This window comes from Calonectris borealis, chromosome 5 (genome assembly GCF_964195595.1).
Source record: "Calonectris borealis chromosome 5, bCalBor7.hap1.2, whole genome shotgun sequence".
NCBI classification, from domain to species: domain Eukaryota; kingdom Metazoa; phylum Chordata; class Aves; order Procellariiformes; family Procellariidae; genus Calonectris; species Calonectris borealis.
In genome coordinates, this window is record NC_134316.1 from 12925668 (window position 1) to 12953308 (window position 27641).

Consider the following 27641-nt stretch of genomic DNA (forward strand, 5'->3'; position numbering starts at 1 on the left):
CTTGAAATGCACATACTGCAAGAGACCATGTTATGGCGAATTAAGTTAAGCGGTACTCTTCTGCTGAGACCCTAGGAACCACAAAGGATCAACGAAAGCTTTATACGGTAGCCAAATAGCAAACATCTCCTTAAATAAACCCCCTTTACTCCACAGCTTGAACAAGCTATGCGGATATTTAAATAAACCTCTCAATTTAATAAAATTGCTTTTTCAATTTGGAACAGGCTGCCCAGGGAAGTGGTTGAGGCACCATCCCTGGAGGTATTTAAAAAACGTGTAGATGTGGTGCTTAGGGACATGGTGTAGTGGTGGACTCGGCAGTGTTAGGTTAAAGGTTGGACTTGATGATCTTAAAGGACTTGATGATCTTAAAGGTCTTTTCCAACCTAAATGATTCTATGATTCTAATGAAGCAAATGGCAATTAATAAAATGTTTAATCTATTTTTAGAGTAAGAATGATTGTTTATAAGCAATAGATGATTGGTCACTCATTACAAATACTTGTCCTGATCTTTGTTTCCTTTAATCCTCTTAAATAAAGTTCTGCTTATCTGATAGATCCCTTAATGTAAATCTGAGAAGGTGGATCTTAAAGCCAGTTTTTATGTTAAGTAGTACTTGTAGGAAGTGAGCATTTCTCAAGATCAGACTTTGTCTCTGCATCTTTTTCAGAAGGTGCCAAAAATCAAAGCTGAAATGTTGAAAGAATTCTTTTCAAACAAGCATTCAACTTCAGGGGACCTTTTAAAGCAATTTGATGATTTTTAACTCTTGATCAACTTCTACTCCATAATCACACAAATTAGTCTTATTGACTATATTAATTTTATATTTCATTTTAAATTATTATTTCTTTAGGCCAGGAATCTGAAAAGCATATATATATATAAATATACATGCACACACATATAGAAACATACTCTATAGTACCTACATAAATAATATTTATATTTCTTGCTTTTTTTTAAATTAAATTTAATGTGTATTGAGGCATGCTACAGCAGATATAGTTTTATCCTGTATATTAATAAATAGAATGAAAACCACTTTCTATTTCCTGGACTAAAATAATTTCATCAAAGAATTTTGATCAGCTTTGTTAATGTCCTTAAAGCAGCTTCCAAAAAGCTGCTTAACTACATAATTATTTTGACTTCTAAGACTGCAGAACAGAATGGATGAAGCACAAAAACACCTACATATAAACTACTACTGCTGATGATACTGTAATGATGTTATCAACCACTTCTGAAGTGTTGGATAAAATCAGAGGGAGGGCAGAGAACATAAAATGTTATTTTTCATCTTAAGAGATACTGCAGCAGGGAGTTACAAAGGGGAGAGTATCGAATGAGTATGGTTTTAGTCTAAGATTAAAAAAAACATACAGCATCACAGAGTAAATACTGAAATTACATTCACTGATTTTAGCATGAGTAAAATCTCATCAAAACTATTGTCTCTGAATGCCTTCATGAAGTTTTGCAAAGATGGATGCTGTGCAATTGCAGCACTCCTTTAACGAGAAGTGGCACCATAAAAGCAGAGTCTGTAGCTGTTCACGAGCTGCTCATGAGTCATGAGATCTGGGATATGGCAAGTCATATTGGCTCTGACATTTACTAGGGAATGTAATATCCATAGTTGGTTTTAAATTACGTTATTTGAGAATGCTCCTGTACTTAAAGGAAGGGAAAGGCAATTTTGATTTCCTTCTTCAAACAGAAAATGACTGAATCATTCACAAATACTTCTTACAGTATTTCTGTTGTTCTGAAGATAAAGTGAGGCAGCATGAACTGTGTCAAAGTCAATTAAGGGACAGATAACAGTAAGGTGCTGCTAATAAGGAAATACTGTTCATGGAATAGTCCACTTTTCAGCCATCATGTTATATTTGTTATCCAAACACTAAGCTAGCATTTGAAGTTCACATATTATCTTATTTTGCATTAAGCCTTTGTAAAAGCATGAATGGCTGCTCCTTCAGTACTTTAATGATTTGTTTTAACACGCTGGAATTGTCTCCAAATGAACATGTAACCCATAAGTTTTCATGTTCTCTGCGAACAATGTTTGAATTTTTGCCCTTTTGTACTGACTCATTAAATTTTCAATGTCAGGTGTTGGCAAGATAACAGGAAAGAGAATGAAACTGCTCTGGGTATCAGAAGGTTAGCATTTTGTAAGGCAACATCATCCAGCTTCCTCCATAAGCTAATAGGAAATAATTTGATTTTCAACCTTGTCCAATTAAAGACTTTCTACACAAGGAAGTCACTGCTAAATAATGAGCCATGGCAAATCCCAATTTTTTGTAAATACCTTCGTATTGAGTAGTTTAATCTACTTCAGTGGAGGAGTAGAGAATGCACTTAGTACAGATAGAATAGTATCAGTGTAGAGAAACAGCTTATCAGGCTATTTTCCTGGATAGACAAATCTTTGGTAAGAAGGTACTAGAGTTTAATTCTCTGTCTCTTGGCAAATTCAGTTTAAGTGGAACACATCCTGGAATGTTTTCCCCCCTTCCTAAGAATACTACCCTTATGGAAGACATCATCACTGATATCCTCAGTCTCCTCTTACTGCTGCCCTACCCCCCTGTTAGTAGGAAAAATTTGTCTCTTACAGATTACATCAGAAAGACCCACTTGCAGCACACAAAGAATGAGCAGTGTAATCTAGCCCTTGTTGCAAGAGATATTGGTACTTATTTATCAGTCTGTACTGCTGTTCTGCAAAACAAAGTGCCATTTCTCCAGGTCTGACTGACCGCATTCCCAGCACAAAAGAACAAGCCTAACCAGTGCTGTGCTAACTCATGGGATGCAAATCTGCAGTTTCATTTCCCTGTTTCCCTGCCCTTCTTTGCTGTTACACCAAGATTCACAGGAGCAGCTAATAATTGGCTGATAAGAGATAAGCAGAACTAAAAGCAAATGATGTAAAAAGCAAATAAGCTATTGCAACTCCACTGCCAGAGATTTACTTTTATTTCTTAATATGTCCTTTCAAAAGTACCACACATTTCAAAATCTTCAAGAGAAATTCTGTAACATTATAAAATGTAAATCAAATATGCAAACACATCCAATGCTACTATGCTAGATCAGCAGACAGTTCAAGTGATTTCGTGCCAAGGAGCAAAGAATGAAATCAGTAGTCAGAGGTCAGCTCCATTACAGCAGTCCCAACCCACGACACAGAAATTACACCCATTTCATAGTTTAACTTGCAAAGTATTAAAGCAGCAATGAAAGCGAGCACTGAAGTTTAAGAGGAGATTAAAAAAGAAATGACACGCTGGAGAAACATATTTTGTCCATTCTCTATATTCAGAAAAGATGCTCCCAAGGTACTTTAGAGGCTTTTTTCCACTCTGATCCTCCCAGCTGGCAGGTAGAAGGGATAAAAAGTTAGCCCATTCTGGGAACAAGGGAGAAGAGCTGCAATTGTACTGCACGCTTACTAACCACTGGATGATAAGGAAAGTCCCTAAATCCAGGCACAGCACCCTGGCAATCATTCCAGACTCACAGGGGTGAAAATAATGGAAGAGTGAGGCAGGCAGGCACTTCAGCACCATGCCACTTGAGCAGAGCCTTCTCACACCCTCGGCTTTGTGCTGTCTGCCAGTCCAGCCTCTTGCTAGCATACAGCAGGTATTCAGTATACGGTTCAAGGCTGCATTCTACTACTGCCTATAAAGCTGCTGTGTTATGAGAAAAGTAAACTTTCATTAAGGATAGAAAGGAAAACAAAACCTTTCACTTTTGGAAAAAAAAAATTAAAGATATTTCTTACAATTAGATGATGTTGGGATGACTTATGGTAATAAGGCAGCATATTCAGAGTACATTATACAGACTCTGAGTTGGGGGGGGCGTTTGTTTTGTTTTGGGGTTTGGGGTTTGTTTGGTTTTTTTTGAGAGAGATCCTGTAGAATTCAAACATGTGGGAGAAAGTTTTAAGCTACACATTTAAAATCTGGCCCTATTGTTTCCCATGAGTATTAAAATTATTCTTTTTCAAATGCATAGAGCTAAGCCACTGGGTTACAAAGAATTGTAGTCAACGTTTTACCTGCATAGGTGGCTCAATCATTATCCACGCAGGAAGCATCAAACTGGGGTTAAGAGGTTGAGTTCCTACACGGAAATAAATGCCACCACTGGTGTCACAGGCCCAAACATGCTGATTTCCACAGGTCAAGCTGATCAGCTTTACAGCACCTAATAACAAAGAGACCATTAGCAAACTGGCATTCTCCTTTCAAATTCAGCTAATAACAAGAACTTTTATTTAGACTTGATTGTATTAAATTAACTTTAAACCCAGTCACACAAAAATTATTAAAAGTTAATACAACTTGTGAGAGGAAAAAATCACGGGATACAATGAATAAAACCAACAGGTAGTGTATGTGAGGTATTTCTCTTTTAAATGTAAAAATAAATATTTTAGTCATAGGATACTGCAATTTCTAAAGCACACTAAAAATACGCTATTAAAATAACGAAATTCAAGCAGGGAAACATTCTGTGACAAATGTTATCAGTGCCTAGACAAACTTCCACATGACCTGCTGTGAACTTTTCTCTGTAGCTGGCCATGCTTGTAGATGTTTAAAGGTGTTGATCTCCTAATACAGTCAGCAAAGAACATTCCTAATGCTGCCAGCACTTTAAAAATATGAGAGCATATGGATTATGCATTTCAGTGTTAACATACCAGTGTCACATCTGTAAATAAAGGAGCTGATTTTCAAATGGATTTATATTCAACAGTGTACATGTTTATTACACCTATCTCAAAAGCGCAGCAGTATTTTAACCCTATGTAAGTCAGTACAATAAAAACAAAGCTGCCAAATAAGTATGTTTTGGAGTTTTGGCATGGTTTGGGTTTTTTTGTTTTTTTTTTTTTTTTTTTGCATACCCAATCACACCCATCAATCTTGCTATTAAAAGTTTGCAAAGATAGTAGAGAAGCATACCTGATATTTTAGACTAAAAAGAGCTGCTAGTTAACTGTCAACTGGAACCCTTACTCTTTCACATTCATTGTAAAATAGCCATGTGATGTAACATACGTAACATTTGATTTTTTTTTTCTCCCAGTGTTGGGACAACACAATGCTAAGTAATGGAAAACATGTTCTGCAGAAAGAGGGACCCAATCAGTACAGATATACTCCAGAAGGAATGCCCTGGTCAGACTCCAAACTAAAGACTCTAAAAATAGGCCTCGCTGGTTGACTGAACATGCAAGTGCTGCTTGGGATATCCCATTCTTGGTAACAGTTCTCTCCTCAGTGATGTGAAATCTGGCAACAAATCCTTGCAAAGTGCATCACATACAGCATTCCTTAAAGAGGGGGTGCAATTTTATCCTACAGAGTGCAAGTTTAAAGCATTTATTTCTGCAGAAGGCAATATGCCCTGTCATAAAGGCTTGCTGGGGGAAAGAACAGGGAACAACAGGACTACACAGCTTTATCTTTCAGTTATCTGTAATAGTAAACAGATCTTCTCACTAACCAAAATTATTTAACTTTCTGAATCATAGGAACCCGAATTAATTCATCTCACCCCAAAGTTTCCTTTAATCATACAGCTTCGTATTAAAAACAAATGACAAAACTATACACAAAAACTTCTACTGCTTAGGATACGAGCATCTAGAACAACTTTCTTTTGCAGACAGGGGCTTGACATACAGCTACAAAGTCAAAATCTGACTCAAAACCTCATTTTTCCTTCTGACATAAAGTATGACTCGAAGTACTGGCTTTGTCACATGATGTCTCAGCTGTTGAAATGTTCTCATCCAAACAAGCATCAGAGCACTCAAACATGGAATCACATATCACCTACTCGGCATAGCTGATATTATTTACATCTACAGTACAATTTGATATTCAAAAATGCAGCCCTTATGTAAATGTTTTGGGGTTTCTCCCTCCCCCCACTTACTTTTTTTATCTTAGGAGAAGGTCATGCTAACCACATTTATCTACTATTTAGAGAAAGTAGCATGATTCAGAGGCATTGTTTATTGTTGAAACCTAAAGGTCATTCTACTGTGTTTAGAAACCTTGATACCGATAGTGGAACTGTAATCAAAATCATTTACTAGATACTACTCCTAGTACATAGTGTAAAGGCAAGAGGAAGATACTACCAACATAATATAAATATTTCAACATTAATGCTGACAACCCCATCACTTCCATACAGAATTCTGAATTGCATTTTACAGCAACTTGCTTCCCCCCCACCTCAAATTACAGTCCTAATGTTTCAGGAGTAAACTTAAACATACACTTGAACAATAAGAATAGTTCTCCAATTTCTTCAGCCCCATTAGAGCAAATAAAGGCTCTTATATTGTAACCATGGATATGCACTATCTTTTTAGCAGTGATCTACCTTACGCATTTAATTGGAGGAAAAATGCCTAAAACATTTTCATTTTCACACTTAAGTGTGAAACCCTTAAGTGTGAACCCACAGTGACAGGTAAAGTGGAGTGTTTGACATATTTCCTGACCCCAGATTTCTGCAATACCACCACAGACTGCTGCGAAGCTAACAGGAACAGATGAATGTAAAGGTTGAACTTCTGAACTGTAGAAGTTCACAAGCCAGATATTACAGTCAGCTAGCACCAATTACACTGACTTCCTTTATGAATGCTTTGAGATTTTCAGACAATAGCAAGAAGTTATTTATTATTTCAGTTAAACAGTTATCATCTAAACTGCTGGAGAGCAACGGTATCATGAGAAAAGTTTCAAACTCTACTAAGCAACATGAGAAGAGGAGCATGGACAAACCTATCCTGTAGGTCAGTGAAGGTAAAAGGCATCAAGCAGTGCTTAAGCTATGGTATGATTAGTGATTTGGAACCAATTCATCAGGTCTTGAAAACCTGGTATAACTAGCAAACAAATTAATTTTAAAAGACACATTTTAAAAAGTTTTCCATGAAGTACTACAAATTGTATACTAAAATTGTACGTGAGGCTTAAAGTCTGCCAGCTGTGTCTGCCTTTCTTTAACCCTGAAGTTAAAATTGTTCGTCTGTTCTTAGACCAGTCATGAACATTGCCATTAAAAATGGAAAAACTGCAGAACAGTTGAGTTATTTTTAAAATGGTGTGAGAACAGTGCATAGTCTCAATTTCTTTTATCTTCTCTTGAAACAGGAATGCAGGTTAGCATGAAGGATGTTCTAACAGCTAGACTATCAAAGAAATAAATCTAATTGGAATATTACTGATGAAGCTGACAAGTGGCCTGATTACCCCAGAGCCAAACTGGGAGGATATTTTAACGATCAAAACATGGTCAACAACCTTGGTCTTATGCCTAAGTAAATAAAAAGAGCAGTTAACCAGCAGCACGTTCTTAACATTATGCTGAATCATAAGATCGGTATAAACCTGAACATAAGAGTGTTACCAGCTGCATCACTTACAGATGATGCAACTCTTGGAGCATAATTTTACCTTGACAGGATCCTAATGAAGCTGTGACCACTCTGTTAAGAACGCGTTTAACCACAAAATTCAGGGCCTTGTGTATGGAACTGTCCAGTATCACACGATTACAGTTACACTGTAGTACAAGAACTAGACTAGTTAAAGCTACTGGTACACCTGCACAGCATTGTGTCAGGCTCAGTTGTCTCAGACTGACAAACTGTAAGAAGCACATACACATATATCTTGCAAACAGCAAACATGCTGTCTCTAGCAAAAGGCTAAATGAAACAGTCTTTGAAAGCCATAGTTGTTCCTGATGTTTTACAGTTCTCTGCTGTGAGGCCCATTTTGTAAGGTACTATTTAAAGCAGTAAATGTAATATTCCATGTCAGTAAACCAAAAGATACTTCTGAAGAAAAATATTGACCGTCTGCTAAGAGAGTTAAGAGACAGTCTACTCAATAAAAATGTCATACCTAGTTGAGAGAGATCCAGTTTTGTCCAATGCATTCCTGTTGGACAGCTGGATGAAAGTGTTCTGATAAATATCTGCCCAAGAATATCCAAACCCCAAATGGCATCCTGGCAGGCAGAGTAGTGCACCATTTCAGCGCCCGGTGGCAGCTGCACCGTAGAAGGACGAAACTGAGGATTCTGATCGCTGACACAAAACAGATCCTTGTTGCTTTGGCACAGCCACAGAAAGCTTCCTACGGAAAGGACATTTCTGTTATTAAAATCATTCCTAATCCACTCTGAGAAAGCTTACACATCTGCTTCTTCTGAAAAAATGATCAGTATATTTGAAGACAAAACTAAGGCTTCTTGGCTATGTTCATAGGGTAAGTTTTTAAAGTACAAATACGCATCCCAAGCCCTTATCTAGGCATCTAAATACTCCCTTTCTCAAATCAAGTATGTAGTAAGTGATCTCATTTGAAGAAACATCTCATTTAGAGAAACTAATAGAGAGAACACATATATAACAGTGCACTATCACTTCCTTTTATTCTTTTGCTCTTATTTATCCTTGATAATTGCCTTTGATAAACAGCATTCCTTTTCAGCTCTAAATCACACATTTTGCCAATAAAGCTAGTGTACTTAGATAACGCAATTGCTAACTATTGTAACTAGCAGTTGCATTCCTTAGCATGATCACACTTACTGATAAAATGTGCAATTTTGCTGCAATAACTGCACTGACAGGAGAAGTACTTGGTTAGTATAGGCATTCCAGCAAAGCATGCTCCAAGATTTCATATTACAAATTCTGGCAATTCATGCTGCGGCAATTTAGGAAGTTACTGCTTCTAAAGGACTACCCATTTCTCTGTTGGATGCCACTCCACACCAAAGGTGGCAGAGGAATTGTATGCTTTTTTTTTTTAATCTCCAGTAGTTTTACAGATGTATTACCACCTTACTTCAAGTATTTTAGATCCCTGCATACAGAAAAGGCATCCAAAACCTGAAGTAATTCAGGATATTTAATTACTTACACCATCAATTCCACTCTATTTAAAAATCAGCTATTATATGCCTGCACTGCTGATTCACTAACCTTCTTTAGATGAAGCTGTGGAAGCCAACACAAAAATCCATTTTGTGGCAGAAGCAGTACCACGAGGCACAATATTATTCCAGTAAGTGCCTTGAAAGAAAATACAGAGTGGTATTAGTATGAAACTTAATTTTCTATTAAATTTTTTATTATTTAAAATGTTACCATTTTAAAGAAATTCTATTGCAATCAATTATTAAATTGATCTAGACAAGATTTTCTATGTAAATCTTTCAAGAAACTATTGGGGGGGGGAGAAAACAACCTCCTCCTGACACATACGTACGCGTATGTACACACACACAGAGAAAATGGGGAATGCAGAAAAGGAGGAGAAGGGAGAAGGTTAATGACTGTCGCGATTGGAGTGCTGCGATGGATGGCTGTAAGGTCTTCAGAAGGGACAGGCGAGGAAGGAGAGGTGGTGGAGTAGGCCTGTATGTTAGGGAGTGCTTCGATTGTCTAGAGCTCAATGATAGTGATGACGAGGTCGAGTGCTTGTGGGTAAGGATGAGGGGGAAGGCCAACAAGGCAGATATCCTGCTGGGAGTCTGTTACAGACCACCTAGCCAGGATGAAGAGGCAGATGAAGTATTCTACAAGAGGCTGGCAGAAGTCTCACAATCCCCTTGTTCTCGTGGGGGACTTCCAACTTTCCAGATGTCTGCTGGAAATATAACACGGCAGAGAGGAAACAGTCGAGGAGGTTCCTGGAGAGTGTGGAAGAGAACTTCCTGACGCAGCTGGTAAGCGAGCCCACTAGGGGAGGTGCCTCGCTTGACCTGCTGTTCACAAACAGAGAAGGACTGGTGGGAGATGTGGTGGTCGGAGGCCGGCTTGGGCTTAGTGACCATGAAATGATAGAATTCTCGATTCTGGTGAAGTAAGGAGGGGGGCCAGCAAAACCGCCACCATGGACTTCCAGAGGGCGGACTTTGGCCTGCTTAGGACACTGGTCGAGAGAGTCCCTTGGGAGACAGTCCTGAAGGGCAAAGGGGTCCACAGAGGCTGGATGTTCTTCAAGAAGGAAGTCTTAAAGGCACAGGAGCAGGCTGTTGCTGTGTGCCATAAAGAAGAACAGGCAGGGAAGACATCCGGCCTGGCTGAACGGGGAGCTCTTGCTGGGACTCAGGAAAACAAGGAGAGTTTATCACCTTTGGAAGAAGGGGCAGGCAACTCAAGAAGAGTACAGGGATCTCGTTAGGTCGTGCAGAGAGGAAATTAGAAAGGCAAAAGCCCAGCTAGAACTCAACCTGGCCACTGTCGTGAGAGACAACAAAAAATGTTTTTACAAATATATTAATAGCAAAAAGAAAGCCAAGGAGAATCTCCATCCTTTACTGGATGCGGGGGAGAACATTGCCACCAAGACGAGGATAAGGCTGAGGTACTTAACGCCTTCTTTGCCTCAGTCTTTAATAGTCAGAGCAGTTATCCTCAGGGTACTCAGCCCCCTGAGCTGGAAGACAGGGACGGCGAGCAGGATAAACCCCCCATAATCCAAGAGGAAGAAGTTAATGACCTGCTACGCCACCTGGACGCTCACAAGTCTATGGGGCCAGATGGGATCCACCCGAGGGTACTGAGGGAGCTGGCGGAGGAGCTTGCCAAGCTGCTCTCCATCATTTACCAGCAGTCCTGGTTACAGGGGAGATCCCGGACGACTGGAAGCTTGCCAATGTGATGCCCATCTACAAGAAGGGCCAGAAGGAGGATCCGGGGAACTATAGGCTGGTCAGCCTGACCTCAGTGCCAGGGAAGATTATGGAGCGGTTCGTCTTGAGGGCGCTCACAAGCCATGTGCGGGACAACCAGGGGATCAGGCCCAGCCAGCACGGGTTCATGGAAGGCAGGTCCTGCTTGACCAACGTGATCTCCTCCTATGACCAGGTGACCCGCCTAGTGGATGAGGGAAAGGCTGTGGATGTGGTCTACCTGGACTTCAGTAAAGCCTTTGACACTGTCTCCCACAGCATTCTCCTAGAGAAGCTGGTGGCTCACAGCTTAGACAGGTGCACTCTTCGCTGGGTAAAAAACTGGCTGGACGGCCGGGCCCAGAGAGTTGTGGTGAACAGAGTTAAATCCAGTTGGCGGCCGGTCACGAGCGGTGTTCCCCAGGGCTCAGTACTGGGGCCGGTCTTGTTCAATATCTTTATCAACGATCTGGACGAGGGGATCGAGTGCTCCCTCAGTAAGTTTGCAGATGACACCAAGTTGGGCGGGAGCACTGATCTGCTCGAGGGTAGGAAGGCTCTGCAGAGGGACCTGGACGGCTGGATCGATGGGCCAAGGCCAACTGTATGAGGTTCAACAAGGCCAAGTGCCGGGTCCTGCACTTCGGCCACAACAACCCCAGGCAACGCTACAGGCTTGGGGAAGAGTGGCTGGAAAGCTGCCCAGAGGAAAAGGACCTGGGGGTGCTGGTTGACAGCCGGCTGAACATGAGCCGGCAGTGTGCCCAGGTGGCCAAGAAGGCCAATGGCATCCTGGCCTGTATTAGAAATAGTGTGGCCAGCAGGAGCAGGGAGGTGATCGTGCCCCTGTACTCGGCACTGGTGAGGCCACACCTCGAATCCTGTGTTCAGTTTTGGGCCCCTCACTATAAGAAGGACATGGAGGTGCTGGAGCATGTCCAGAGAAGGGCAACGAAGCTGGTGAAGGGCCTGGAGCACAAGCCTTATGAGGAGCGGCTGAGGGAACTGGGGTTGTTTAGCCTGGAGAAGAGGAGGCTGAAGGGAGACCTCATCGCGCTCTACAACTACCTGAAAGGAGGTTGTAGCGAGGTGGGTGTTGGTCTCTTCTCCCAAGTAACAAGCGATAGGACGAGAGGAAATGGCCTCAAGTTGGGCCAAGGGCGGTTTAGATTGGACATTAGGAGAAATTTCTTTACTGAAAGAGTGGTCAAGCCTTGGAACAGGCTGCCCAGGGAAGTGGTTGAGTCACCATCCCTAGAAGTATTTAAAAGATGTGTAGATGAGGCGCTTAGGGACATGGTGTAGTGGGTATGGTGGTGTTGAGTTGATGGTTGGACTCGATTTTAGAGGTCTTTTCCAACCTTAATGATTCTATGATTCTAATGGTCTTCAACAGGAGACCAATTTGGTGACGAGGTTAAACAGACAATGTTCTAGGTCTATTCTTAGTTTACCTGATCAAAGAAATGTACTAAATCAAAATTATACTTTGAGAAATATAGCAAGAAAAATAAATAAAGCAGTTCCTCTATTATCACTGTAAAACGTAACATTACTGTTTTGCATAGTCACACCGACCACGAAGCAGACTCCATTGTGCTAGATATAACAGGTACAGTAGCTTAAGATTGCTTTCTCACCCCAGAGAAGAGACAAGTGTAGGTTCTAAAAGGAATAACACGTGCACAGTTCACTTGTGGACAATAAATTTTCCACGCAAAATATTTCCCTTTAAACGCGAAAGTATTTAAGACCAAATGCTAAGGAATCATTTCATTTGATTTTTAAACATGGAATTGTTTGTTAAAGCTGCCCTGACTCACCGTGGATAATTTTTGTGGTGACAGAACTGTAGTTAGTTACTTTCTCCTATTTATGTTTCTTAACTTAAAGATATTAGATGTAAAAGCACACCAACCTATTAAGTTTCCCTTTGCCACATGGACTTCATTTTTGCCTGAAGAGATCCAGACTCCACTGCCATTAACTCCAAGGAGGCTGGGTTGACACTGAAGCTGCTGTGACCAAAATGCCATTCGAAGTTTATCAGCCACCTTCTCCACAGGTGCCTGAGCTGCTGTTGCCACTGTATGAGTTGCCTGGATTATCGTCTGAAACAAGCTGCACTGGTCGAACACTACATAATCAGTGATGCTTACCTGGGGGGAGAAAAAAAAAAAAGCTTAATTAGTTAAGCTTTTGGGTGAACTGCAGAATCTTTTGTGTGTGTGTGTGCTTTATGTACAGGAAATCTACCAAGAGTTTAGAAACCTTCAAAGTGTAGAAAGGGAAAAATAAAAACAGTGCATTTTGAACAAGTAAGAGTCTTGATAATAAACCAGAACCAGTATTAAACATCAGCTTACAATTCCCTCCTACCCAACAATCCACTTCGAATTCTGCATTTTAAGACAGACCTGTGTTTTGGGATGACTCTTCTCTCCCCCTAAAAACATGTTGAACTCTGCAAACTAAGAGGTGAATTTTCACTTTCCCAAAGGAAGAGAGAAACTTGCATAGTGTACCAGTTTAAATCACTTCACAAAAACTTGTATGTAATACTCCTTTACAACAACCTCAAGGGCATTTTCATTCATAAGGTAGGGGGAAGTCTAAATAAGCAATTGCCCAACTTCTGTCATGGACAACTAGGTTGGCAACACTCTGGGATACTCCTAGAAAAGCAGGAAATGCTTAAGAGCACAAAAAGAAAAGCAGTTTGCCAATAACCCCAAAGCCAAGCTATTTATAACACCCATATGCAAGAAGAGGTTATATATGCACATAAACTGAAATTCTTTTAACTTAGGTAGACATGTAGACAAAGAAATTTTCTGTATAATTGTTTTTGTACCCCCTTCTCCCCAACCTGTCTCTGGGGAAAATAAGAAAAGCTGGGGAAAACAAAAGAGTCGGGAATTCCAAATCAATACCAGGGAGTACTTGCAGTAACTTTGTTTTTACCCACATGATCTGCAACTGAAGCAAGCAGCCCCACATGGCTCGAAGAAACCTCAACTGAATGGAAAAATGCATAATAAAAGCATTTTTGCAAGGTTACTTATTATTTATTTCATCTAGCTAAGAAAAAGGATGGGTACTGGAAGACAAGAGAAGAGACTGCGTTCAGCAGCCAGACTTGAGCGCTCTGCCTAAACAGCATGTCCTATTGCCACTGTTAAGATACCAAGCCACATGCATCATTAATATGACCTGCTAGAGCATTTCTTGTGTTCCTGAAAACTGCTGTGATGCTGTTCTAGATAACCATGGGATTTTTTTTTCCCCTTTTTTATAGCAGACATGAAAAGGGATTTCAGCCGTAGCCACACTGCAGTTTTAATATATTGAATAAATAGTGCTGTAATATATCCAACAATTCATTGAATTTTATCTTAGAATCTCATGGGAAAACAATGCAAATAATAAACCCAAGGTAGAAGACTAAACTGAAAGCAAAATAAAAAAAATGCCTACTTGCCACCAATGGTTATCATCTCCTTGTGGTTTCTTTGAAACTATACCAGTTCTGAACCACAGATTTCCATGGATATCCAAAGCCCATAATGTCTGCTGATCTCCAAGGGTTATGCACACTGGTTCCAAAGCTTGCATTTCACTGGAAATGCAAATAAGTAAAAAAATTAAAAACCTTACTTCAAATTTATGCTTACGGTATTTTAAGGAAGCTGTTACAATGCTAACAGCAGTTCAAAATGATCGAACTCAGTGTGGCCAAGTTCAAAAACACATTTGATTTCAAATTTTCATAGTTATTCAGTAATTCAAATTTTATTACTTTGCGTAAGTAAAAACCATTAAACAACAAAAAATGAGTCCTTCAAAGATCACTCGAGATTTGAAACTCGGATACATAACAATAAAACTAAACAAAAACTATTTTGTTTAGAAAATAAGAAATAGAGAGCTGTGTTCTTTAAGTTTTTGATAAAGCAGCTTCATAAATGTATCTCCTCCAACTTCCTTGACCTATTCTGAGAACAATACTAGCAATTCAGGGACCATAAATAGCAAACTCAATCTAACTATATGGCAAAGATAAATGTTGAGTTTAGGACTATAAGTGTCCTGTATAAGTAAACAATTTTCAAGCTCAGAAATCAACAAGATCAGGTGATCGTATCAGACATTTAAAAGGTAGCCAACAATGCTATTTCTTTCAAAGAAAATTTCTCAACAATTTAAGAACAAATACAGATTGCTTTCTGCAATTTTAACACAAAGCCCAAGAACATTAAGTGTACCCAAGGTGTAGGTCAAGCAGGTATTTTTATTAAATAAACTAATTAAAGTAGATGCAAATGTCAGATTTGAACAAGACACTGAATATTTCCTTAGGCTTTTCAAGAGCCAAATACCAGGCTGGGAGGTAACACAAGTTAAAGCTTCACAATAGGATATTCAGTAGAAGGTAAAATCATATGACAACAAGAACTGGAATTTCTTCCTATACTTGCTTCAAGCTGATGTCACAAGAGAGACTATATTCTACATTCTCAAAGCCAGCAGTAAACACTCAGTGCTTTTAACTTTATCACAAACGAACTACCACGAGCGTAGGATCAGCTACAAAGCTAAATACCAATTACCCAGAATATTTATAAAAATCTGTGACTGGGAAGTGGAAAAGTATTATCCAGCTGCGTGGATGACCAAGAAAATGCTGAGATTTAATCCCAGAAAAAATTCACTCAAATATCTGGACAGGTCATTGAAGCCATTATGGCAAAGATTAAAGAAACACTATTTAATCAAAAAAGTCCTATCGACAGACATTATAAAAATCTTTTAAAAATTTTTCTCACTTTCTTAAACTCGCTTTAACTGTGTTACCACTTCTGTTTACAGCTATTTCTTTCATTACATAGCAGTTATTCATCAGACAGAAAAACACCACTTACTCTGAATATGGCTGGACAAAGACACACACACACACACACTCTCAGGTAACACTTTTTCAAACATCAAGGAGTTCCAACACTGAAAACAATTATTTGTGTCATTCTGGTTATGACACTGTCCCACCACACTGTCATTACCTGACAATATCACTCTTCCATTGTTCTCCTTCAGGACAAAAGCTGCGTACTCCCTCCCGGTATAGCAGGGCCCGCTGCTCACTCAATGCCCACACAACATTATTTCTGGATGTAACCTGCGACAGTGGATAAGGGCAGTCAACCTTTACTGCTCGGGCACAAGGACGATCCACACTCAGGCCTAGAAATCAAAAAAGGAGGATTGCTTTACAAACTTTGGCTTTTTGCAACTAAAAGAAAAGAGACAAAGCTACCCAACAAAAGAAAATAAGGAGGGGAATATCCCCGACATGTTAACACTTTTCATTTGATCAGTATTTCCTAGATAGTTCTTTCTATAAACTATTAATTATTTCCTCTAATATAGCTGAATTTTTATTTTAAGAAATAAAACACTGTGTATCCCCTTCAACATCCTGCAGAGCGCACAAGTCCTGTCCTGTCATTTCTGTTCCTTTTCTCCCTCTAGTGTCAATATCAGGAAACTCCACTGATAAAACCTGTACTAGACTTGACAGACGCATCAAAGAAGAAAGCAGTAATGGAAGAACTTTTGCCCAAAACATGCCAGGGAGAGAGGCAACCTTATCTGAATAGTGGCAGCAGAGCTATTACAAAAGAGCATGCCACAGTGTGTAGTACTGAAAGAAGGAGAGAGGTTCTGGTAGATTTACAGGTAGTTTGCACACATTTATACATAGAATCTAGAGGAACATGTCTTCTTCACAATTACACGGAAGCTTGATTTGCATGGCTGCACGTGAAACACCTCGAGAGACATAGCTTTTGCTTCATCTTCTCATGCTGCCAAAGCAAGTATGAACAGACTTATCTATATGATATTCTAAAATAACAAGAAGAATGCTCATTTCCAAACCTCTGAGCACACACTTTTGTTAAGATGTTAGACAGGACAGTGGAGGGAATGAAAAGATCCTGGAGAAATAACTATCATTAACAAGACAGATATACTGAGAATCTATTTTTGGCATCAAAGACAAATCTAGAAACAGAAGAACAGCAGAATGTAAGCTGATGTAATCAAACCAATCTCTTGCAGGGAGATTGGCATCAAAAGTTCACTCTTTGTCACCACTATCCATGCTTGTTGACAATATGCATGTGACCTTGGGCAGGTCACTTGATTTCTCTGTAACTACTAAACTTAATTAAAAGAAAATAATTTAAGAGTAGAGATTCTTTGAAACAATGCTGTGTATTTAAACAGTTTTCTTAATCATGACGAATTTTGTGCTACAGCAATTCAATCTACAAAAGAAATTAGGAGAGTACCAGAATTAAATGGAAGATAAATAAGAATTTTGATAGCCACTCTGAAATGTTGTCATGCTATAGTGTGTCTTACTGTTTCCCCCTTACCCAGTCCTCCTCTTACTTTTCCAGTAATTTCTTCATCATGTTATTTGTCATTTTTCCTTACCAACTCAGCTCTCTGTGTAAAGCCCGCATGCCAAAGAGTCCTTGATACTCTTCTCCCTTAACTCTAAAACTTGGAGCTCCATCCTTCATCCTAGCTCCTTGTATTTTGCCTTAATGTTCTCTGCATAACACCTTTCAAATGCATCCTCTTCTATTCACTGAAGCAGATAAAACTAAGGCCATGACTTCAAAGTTGCCACTACACTATCCCTTTTTCCGATTCTTGCCTCATTCACATCCCGTGAGAGGGCAGCTGTAAAGATTCCTGCTCCACAGCCCGTTCCATTCCTCCACTGGCTTTGCTTTCTCTATCACATAAAATACCACTTGCCTATACTTCCAAAGCACTTTATGGTCTTCTGTCTCGGAATACCTTCCTTTCACTACCAAGTGGTAACTCTCACCTCCAACAGATCTGTGCTTTGCAAAACAAACAGCTTCTACTTTCCCCTACTCTGCCCCCCGTACCTGAATCTCTTCTGAACAGCCACACACTATCTCATCGCCTTTCAAAGTCCTTAAAATTTTGTTAAAATCCTTAAAGCAAGAGAAGAAAACCCACTTAAGGCTCAGTTGTTTCACTGCACCATACCATTTTCAAGGCAAGGATATTATTTCAATATTTTCTGCAACCCTTTTCTATTTATCTGCATTCATCCCATATCCTTCCCATATCATAAATTCTCTATACTGTACGTACTCCACATGGCACAAAAAATAAGTGGTTATGAACTGGCTTTTCCAGCCTCCTAATTATGCAGAATCTCAAAACTCTTTCCAACCATTTCTCAAGATAAAAAGGTGTCCCTATGTCCTGGCTGTGGATAAAAGTTTAAAACAAATTGTGATCATTCCATAGACTTGAACTCTAATAACCTTAACCCGCAAAAATTCAAAGACCCTGCAATTAATTCAGGTACCTGTTTGCAGATACAGATCTCCATTTGTTCTGATAATCCAGGCAGTGTCATCACTTAAAGCTACAAATACAGCCTGGGGTAAAGCCTCATACCAGTGGCGTTTTCCTTTTATAGTTACTTTTCCACAAGCAAATGCTTTGTTAGTCTTCTGTTCAACCTTCCAGAGAAGAGCGCCTGTATGAGGAGTGAAGAGAGAACATAGTATCACTTAGCAATTACTGTAGCAGAGACAGCTGACTTGTCCTACCTACACCTAAACTAACGTGAGGTGAAAGGCAAACCAGTAGCATTAAACAAAAATGCAAGATTTAAAAACGCTTATAATTTTTTTAAAAGCAAGATCAGAACAGCGGCCAACTTCTCTAGGAATTGCTGAAATGCATTTACCGTTAGAGTATGTGCAATTTTTAAATGTTCAAATGCAAGTCACTTCTCCTTAGTTATACACTGAAAACAAATAAAAGTTCCATGTCAGGGCCAAAGACGCCTACTATTAAGAGAGTGAAGTTCAGGGCTTGCTCCTCTACTTGTTTGGTACATCCTCAGCACATAAAGGAAAAGAGGTTAATTGTAGTACTTTCACCTTTCACTACTACCTTTTAGTAGTATTAATAAGGTAAATCATAACTTTTGTGGACCAGTCATGAGCGACAAACACCTGAAAAGGTGTGCTGTCCCACACCGCAGTGGGCAGTGCTATTATCTGCTCGCTAGGTAGCATGTGACGAGCAGACAAAACCCAGAAATGCAACTGCACAAATCCATCTTGAGAACTTTTTCCCCTCACTCGAATTAGCAAGGATAGCTGAGAAAAAGAAAACCAAATAGAATTCCAAACTTAACTGCTGATTGGCATCCATGTCGGTTTGTACCAGAACAGTACATTGTCATATTAACTTCCTTTGAATAATTCCACAAAGTAACATTTGATTCCATTTTGACATTTGTGGTTAACATGCTCTTGTATTAATACATCCACGGAAAACTGTGGATGCTAGAAATTTGTATGGATTCAATGAAAAACAGGGCGAGTTCCTGGAATTGAGGGATAATAAACACAGAGAAACAACCTTTTGCCCAGGAAATCTCTGAGCCACCAACAATTGCAGTCTGAAACTACCAAGGGCAAACATCATACATGCCAGCCCACTCCTTTCACTTTTCTGCAGGCATCTGCTTTTGACCACTGTTAAGGACAAGATACTGAGCTGGATGAACCTATGATCTCAGCTAGTACAGCCACTCTTAAATTTTTTTGTCCATAACAAAGCTCAGCTACAGATCAAATAAAACACCTTTCTTAAAACAGATAGCAAATCTTTCCTTACAGAGAGAAGGGAAGATTGACATGTGCTTTTAGAGATGACAGGGGAAGAAAAGTAGTGCAAGGCAGGAGATTAAAGAAAATGTCTGAGAAACTTGTATTTTCACACCAGTCCTGGAACAATCTGGAAGGCCAAAAGTGACGCAAGTTTATAACCAAAACCCATTTAATTTTAATCCAACATAATCCTCATTCCCAACCATCCAGAACAAACTCATATGCAAACATACCAAAAATTAAAAGTTTTTTTTTTCTTTAGTATTAAAAAAAAAATTAAAAAAGAAATCAACAAACCAACCCATACACAACACCAATTCTACATTTACAACAAAAAGAATTTTGCATTTGGGAATCGTAAGCAGCTCTGTATCAAAAACCAAGATTTTGTATAGACAAGGACCTCTTCATTCATCTCCGCCTACCACTGAACTGCTACTTCTGAAGTTCCTTTAATCAGGCAGCCGCATGTTGAAAACTTCCCAAAATGCAACGTGAACCTGTTAGAAAGACAGCCACTTAAACTAGAACATGGTATGCAGAGGTAGCGAAGATGCAGTCATATCACCCAATATGACTTAAAAAAAAAAAAAAAAACCAAAACAAAACAAAAAAAAAAAAACAAAAAAACACCACACTACTTCTACATGAAACAAGTCCCAAATAACCAAGTTTCTGGAAGTATTGTATTAAAAAAAAAAAAACAGTAAGTTGTCTACGTGGAAATTACATATGCACTGAACTGTATTTGTACTATCAGAAAAATGACAAGTTTCACCTAATTAAATAATCGCCATTATTAGAAAAGTAAGAAAAGCAAAGACAACGCACCAGGCTAGGGGAGTTTTACGTTTAGGAGGTCACAGTGACGCAGAAGCCGACCCACCTGAGGGGGAAACCGCCACCTGTTGGACGCCGTCCTCGAACTTCTGCCAGCGCAGGCCGGCGGCGGGCAGGGCGCTGCAGTACAGGCTGCCGCGGTAGTCCAGGCACCAGACGTACTTCTCCGAGACCACCAGGCTCAGGATGCCATAACCAGGGCCAGAGTATCCCATCCAGCTCTCTGCAAACTAAAAACTGTAGAGTCAGAACAGTGTCAGGCGTCTTCAAACCGCACAAGAAAACGGCTATGTAAGCACAGCAGCTCCCATATTTTGGTTAAAAAAAAGCTAAACTTAAGGTTCTTAAGTACCCTAATCAATGAATAAATTCGCTTTGTGTAACATAAAACTACATCTGTCCATGTTCTCTAAGATAGCACATACTGCAAAGTAAGACTGCTAGAAAAAAAGCTTTAGCAAAAAAAGCCACCCAAACCCTCCACGCTGTCATCTACCTCCAAAAAGTGGAAAATCGTCTCTTATTAATTAAAGAACACATACTTAGAGAAAATGGCAGATGCAAAAAGGAATACAAAAAATGTACAGTTTGTCTGTAATATTGTCTATGAAGTGATGAGCAAAGGGAACAAGATAGCTGGAGTGCAGAGACAGCTAGATACCCAACTCCGATACTCCCTGTATGGTACAAGGAGCCATGTATTGCAGAAAGTCGATTTACAGACTGCTATCTTAAATTTTGATAGCTTGTGTGAGGTGAACTCAAGCACTGCATGCATGACCTATAATGGAAGCATCTGTGGAGCTCTACCAAACATTCCAGAGTATAAGAATACTATAATCTGAACCTAGAAGTCTTCTACACTTTGGGCTGCAGTTGTTACTAAACAGGACACAACTTATAACTCAACCTTTATCAACAAATATTTGGTTGATCTCAATACAAGGCTGCTATAGATTTAAAAAAAAACCAAAATCCCCAACCTAGAAGAACTATATTTCCTTCTTAAGACTTCTGCTAGAACTCCCAGTGATTTTGGCAATTTTGCAGATTTTACAATTAATTTTAGTACTGCTTTTCTATAGTCTATTGAGAATTACTATTTCTGGAAATGTTCACCCACAAAATAACAATGAAGGAAAGAGGGATGACAGAAAAAGGAGAAATGTCAACATTTTAAATAGTACTGACTGCTGTCTAGGACACAAAGAAAGACTAATCCTTATTCTGAGTATTTACAGGTAAAACTATCCTTAACCAGAGGCCAGCCATGTGAGATAATCAGCAGTAACTCCCTGTGAAGTCAGTTGAAGTTGGGAACAGCATCATGCAGAATTTGGGCTACTGGAGACTCAAACAAGGAGCAGGCTTGGAGCATGACTTGGTTTTACTGCTCACTCTTAAATGGATGGGTTTATGACAGCATTTTTGTTGAGCTGGGAATAATACAGCCAGTGCAGCTTCTTCACATTGCAAGCACATATCAACCATTCTGAAGTCTGATACATCACATTTCATAAGAGTTACAACAACATATTGCTGTTTGGCGTTATGCTTTACACACTTGAATTAAGTAAGAAAAAAACTGCTTTCCTAAAGAAGTAAATGATAGTAATTACATGAATGTTTCTTTTGAAATGCTGTAATTAAGTATTTTAACTAAATTGAAAACATATACCTGATCAGATTTTAACAGCACCATTTCATCTAGGCTTATCTTGGCCACATCCTGGGAACCAGGCCCAGCACCAACTTCAGGCATGCTAGTCTCCGAGGATGAACACGGTAATGCATGTCCATAAATATCCTCTTCATCACTCGAGGCAGATTTCTCAGTCTTACTTTCATGAGTGTCTGTTACCCATTCAGCAGTGCTAATACCAGATTTAGCTTTGATTGCACTTTCAAAATTCCATCCAGAAATGGAAGTGTTATCTGAATAAACATCATTGGAAATGTCAAAGTGGAGCACAGAAGGATCTGACAGAGCGCTGTGTATTAGAGAGAGCTGCTGTTGGTCTTCCCTACCAGTTTCATCACTTTCCTTTGGTGTCAGTGATGTCTGAACACCAAGTACACTGTCACACTCCAAAAACACTTGGCCTGTAAGGTCTGGCTCTTCAAAAGATGTTTTAGTATCCAGCAGCTTCATTTGATCTAAATTTTCATCTATTTTACACAATGTAGGAAAATCCTGCTCCTCCTCTTGGCTCAGCTTTCCAAGACCGCATTCATTGCGTGCAGAAACCACACTACCATTATATTCACCATCAACACTGCTTGTCAAGTCTTCTGTAAGAATTAGAGGAGAGACAGATGTCAAAGTATCTATAACAGTTGAAGTACCCATGCCACTGTCACTGTTTGGAAGTTTCTGTAAATCAACCATATCTCCATTTTCTTCATTAATTAGTACAGTCGCAGACTCGGGAGACTGTAGGACACTGAAAGTTTCTGAACCATTATCTTCTTGCAAGATTGTATGGGACTCCACACTGAACATGCTTTCCTGATCTGGAGATCCAGTACTCAAATGATCAATGCTGCCACTCATTAGGCTGGAAGTCATGGAAAAGGAGTCTGCATTCAATGAATGTGGACTATCACCAGAAAGCTGACGCTCATAAATCGGTGTGCCTTCCAGAGAGCTGTGGTTTTTCCTGGTCCCACTTTCTGTTCTCACAAAACAAACAAAAAAAGGGGATAGGGAGGCGGTGGATAATATTAATAAAATCTATTACATTTCACTGCAAAGCAAGAAATTAAAATATTTTTATCACTGGGGGAAGAATAGAGTTAAATCTAAATTTTGACGTACTGATTTTTTTCAACTTCAACGCTAAATGAGACACAGAAAGCCAAAAAAGCCTTAATAGCAAAACACTTTAAAGTTGTAATACCAATATAGAAAACAATTAGAATAATCAAGTACTCACACTATTTTAATAAACTAAAAAGCATGGCTAAGAAAGACGCTGTCAAATATTCTAAATAGGATGAATAGACATTACACAATTCCAACATAAAACTGGAAGCAGAGTCCACTCTATGTTACCATTAACCCATAGATTAGAACCTTAAGCATGTTTACATAAAGCAAAACAAAGTTAAAAGAATAAAACAAATCGATCTAAAAGGACTTAATCAATTTATCACTTTCAAAACAGGCTTCCATCTTAAACATAAATGGCCCACCACAACCACTCAAGTATCTCAAGAGCATGACAATATAATATAAACAAAGCACGCCAAACACAAATGCTCTCTTGTGTGAAACATCAAAAGTGACATGTTCTAATAAGCAGTGGCAGGGAAAGTTCTGCTAGACTTACCTTGTTTCTTCTTTTTTTTCTTTTTCACTTTAATTGGCTTTACAACAAGTTCTTGATCAAAATCTTCAGAGCTGATTGTGCTGAACCGTTGTGAAGAAAGTTGACCTTCTCTCTGAGCTTCTGAAAGTTGGTCTGCACATACCATAAAGCTAGAGCCACTGTCCACAGAATTTACTGAACTGCTCCTGCTTCTTGATTCACTTACTACAGAGCAGCCCCTTCTTCTTGTTTCATTGCTCAAGTCTCCCACTCTATCAAAACTTTTCTCCGTTAGCATTGGAGTTTCCAGATCATCTTTCACTAAAGAATAAGAGTCATTTTTATCACCAATAACTGAAGGGGAAGTAACCATTTTTTTATTTGTTTCCACTGAAGGGCTAGATGATACAGATCCAATTACTGATAATGGGGTCAGCAATTTAGGACTCATATCTGTTAAAGGATTCGGCAATTTTGAATTCACGTCTGAAACTGACCAAAAGAAAAATAAATGTATAAATACTAGTGTGTCAAGTGAGTAGGAGCATAGTTCTTGGAGAGTATTGAAAGAAAAGCAGCTTCATGCAATGGAAAAATATTCTAAGTTCGCAACATATCAAATATATATATGCACACAAACAACATAAACATCATGTAAGTAAATCTATATGAAATCATTTTAGTAAAATCAATCCCCAAAACCTGTATCAAACACCTATTGGCAAAATTCTGAATTTATGTTTATGTATGAAGAATGGTACAGGTTTTCGGCTTGGAAGACCCGACTGTATCACACACTGAAGTGCCACCCTGTATCTTCAACTTCTTCATTCAAACATTCAGTATCTTGAAAAAAATCAAGGAAAATTTACCAGATAGACCACTGTGCTAATTAGAAGAACATATACTTCAAGAAGGCTCCTTTCAAACTATACTTGGAAGTTAAGATTAAAATAATAAACACCCCCTAGAAGTTTGTGAGTAAAGAACTACTTAAATGACTAAAGCTATCACTAATATGCAATGGTAAGAAAGTTAAGTTCTCTAGCATTCAGTGAGACTTCATAGCATATTTACTAGGATTTTGACAATACAAAGCTAAGATGGAGTATTTTAAAGGCATAAGTAGTCCTTCTATGAGGGTAACATGCTGGATAATGGCGTTTAAAATCTTTATGATTGAGAAATCAGCCAGCACCATCACTAAGGAAGTATTATTAATCCCTTTTAGAGAGTTCTAGTAACATAGATGCTGAACTCGGATGGCAACAAATAAGAAAATAAACTCTCAATTCTTCTTGGAATTTTAGTGAGTATTCTTTGGGGTTTTCGCCAGTTCGTTCTTTTTCATTGCTGGGAAGGCTGACATTTCCTCTGGAATGTGGGTAGTATATCAACATATTCAGGTATCTCCAACCCAGACAATTGAGATTGATCAGTAAATGATCAGGAATCCAGACTGCTTCAGCGTTATGGTTTAAAATAAGGTCTCAAATGCACAGATTAAAGATGCCTGGCTATGATAATGCTAATCCACTTTCAAAACAAAAAGAACCATAATTAATTTCTTAATGCCCCCATTCTCACTGCAGCCAAAACAGAAGCTCAGATGAGCAGATAAATCAGACCTCTAAATATAATCTGTAGAAACAAATAAGTAACTCTACAGAACCTGGTAGGTTTTTGCAATAACCTGAAGGTTTTTGTGTGGGGTTTGGTTTGTTTTGGGTTGGGGTTAGTTTTTTTTTAATATTAAAAAAGTACGATAGGCACCATGTTCCATGAGGTACAAACTATAGTTTGCTAATCTATACAAACCTATTGATGACAGTCCTTCAGGTCTACTTGAAATTCTTATTATGTCTCTGTCTCCCTTCAAGAGAAAAATCTCATTGTTGGTACAGGACACAGACACAATATCACCATATCCTTCCAAGCCACCAATCAAAGCCTATAAAGAGTCAACACAGAAAGAAATAATTAGCATCAGATTAACAGACTATTTGGACAAGATGCTGCTCTTACAAAAGTGTTCACTGGAATTTTATCAACATATATAGTTACAGAATAAAGATTTTATCTTATCAAAAAGAAAGAAAAAAGAAAAAAGAAACAGCGAAGCACCCTTTAATCATTATGCAGCTCATTTTTATACTAATTTTAATTCCATAGATCTATTCATTTTCTCTGTCCAAACTAACAGCAACAATATAACAACTTAAACAATATACAATTTGGTGGCAGAAAAGAGCCACAATACAAATGTTTAATGCCATTTAGACAAAAATTAGCTTGTATTCACTTTCATGCGCACTTTCAAGATGACAAAATAGCTAACAGCTCACTCCATACCAAATAAAATGTAATACTTTGGTTTTTGCAGGCACCCACAATAGTAGAAGGGAAAGAATAATTAGTTCCAGGCACATTTTATAGGCCTAAAACTTCCTTTTGCATTGATTACTAGATTTTAGATTTATATATGCTTTGCTAAGTATCAGAATTGATTACGATGTTAACACCTGGACTGAAAGCTTTAAATATATTTAATTTTTATATATACTATATCGAGCTAGTTTGTGAGTATACCATTGCAATGACAACTTGAAGAGAGAAAGAATAAAGCCTTCTTTGTAAGGTTTAAATATGGATTTAAATCATAGAAGTGTAACGGATAACCCAAAGAGAGTCTCATGGCACAGAATGAACAAAAACAAGTAAGAAACAAAATATGCACCCACAAGATTTATCTACCTGGTTCACAGTGTCTAGTAAGTAGATGCTGTATTCATTCCAGGTCAGCACCCATCCTTCTCGGAAAAAGCAAGAAACAAGCCCAAGGTGTTTCTCTGGGGAGCTGTAACTTCCTCTGTCAGGTGGTTCCAAACGAGGATACAATTCAAAAGTTTTTATTCCTCCAGCAAACACATCTTTAAATATGAATGTGGCCTGAACAGTTCCGTGAACATCAGACTTCCAGAGACGAAGCCCAGGTCTGGCAGCAAATAATGTCAGGTCACTCTGTTTACATAGGCCAGGTATAAAACATGCTCCAAATTTGCCAGTGCTAAAATGCAAAAGAATAATTTATTTTAAAAGCTATGTACTCAACTTAGAAACGACTTCTAAAACTAATGGCACAAATTTACAACTGCAAATTATCAGAAACAAAAGTATTGTTCTTTGATTAAAGTATTCAGTCAAATGTCTGAAATTGGTTACAGTAAGACAAGAACAGTGCTTCCAAATAACAACAGTTTTCCCTCAGCTTTAGATGCCAGACACTACAACTACTAGGCAAGTTAAATGACGACTCCTCCTAAGCTTCATAGCCTTAATGGTACTCTTTTCCATCTCAGAAAGATCCTACTATGCAGTCATCCTTCTCCCAGAATTAATAAAAAACAAGCAAAACACCACAAACTAATGCTAAGAAATTGACAACCTCTGCTTGCAAGAAACAAGGAACAGACCTCAATTGTTAAAATCTTCATCTCTCATGCATAAAACCCATCACTACTATCACCCAAGACTACTATCACCTTGTACATAAGATGGTCCTTGGTATTCCTCTTACTACTCATGTCCCTGAAAAATACATTATAAACCTTCTTTCAAGAGTCAGTTTCCTCTACTTCCAGATATAGTCAGTCATGCTGTTCTAAGACTGGGTTCCCTCTTCCTTCACATCCGAGAAAGATTACACAATAGAAGATGCCAGAAGGTCATACAAGAAGTTCTTAGCCTTCAAGTCAACTTCAAGTGCTTGCTATACATTTTCCCTTTTAATTCGCTTAAGTGTATAAGAAAAATTGGGACACTGACTTGCTTTTTGCATCAGATATTACATCACCCATTAGATGGACCTGATTACAACACTTGCTCACACCAAGTCTCAGTAAACCAAGAGGGACTGCAGAGGAAGTTTGGCAGTGATTTCAGTTTAAACAATAAGAAAACATCTTAAATATTTTTGCATAATAGTGCTCTGAA

At 38.7% G+C, this 27641-nt stretch overlaps 1 protein-coding gene across 11 annotated transcripts in view; it reads right to left on the minus strand.

Annotated features, from left to right (window-relative positions):
* The window catches only part of TECPR2 (tectonin beta-propeller repeat containing 2), a 61894-nt gene that overhangs the window by 26975 nt on the left and 7278 nt on the right, over positions 1 to 27641 (minus strand). For 8 of the 11 annotated variants that reach the window (XR_012673794.1, XR_012673797.1, XR_012673796.1 and 5 more), the window contains exons 6-17: positions 26403 to 26715; positions 25467 to 25599; positions 23670 to 24140; positions 22016 to 23010; positions 20384 to 20567; positions 18177 to 18350; positions 15817 to 15997; positions 14234 to 14375; positions 12675 to 12915; positions 9063 to 9152; positions 7975 to 8208; positions 4092 to 4240 (exon numbers count right to left, since the gene is read on the minus strand). Coding sequence is in view for 5 of the 11 variants with exons in the window: in XM_075151045.1 (XP_075007146.1) it covers positions 4092 to 4240; positions 7975 to 8208; positions 9063 to 9152; positions 12675 to 12915; positions 14234 to 14375; positions 15817 to 15997; positions 18177 to 18350; positions 20384 to 20567; positions 22016 to 23010; positions 23670 to 24140; positions 25467 to 25599; positions 26403 to 26715 (3307 nt within the window). In the remaining 6 variants the exon portion in view is untranslated. Of the gene's footprint in view, positions 1 to 2303; positions 3401 to 4091; positions 4241 to 7974; positions 8209 to 9062; positions 9153 to 12674; positions 12916 to 14233; positions 14376 to 15816; positions 15998 to 18176; positions 18351 to 20383; positions 20568 to 22015; positions 23011 to 23669; positions 24141 to 25466; positions 25600 to 26402; positions 26716 to 27641 lie in introns of those variants that run through there. The other 3 variants (XM_075151044.1, XM_075151042.1, XM_075151043.1) reach the window with 3 other exon arrangements.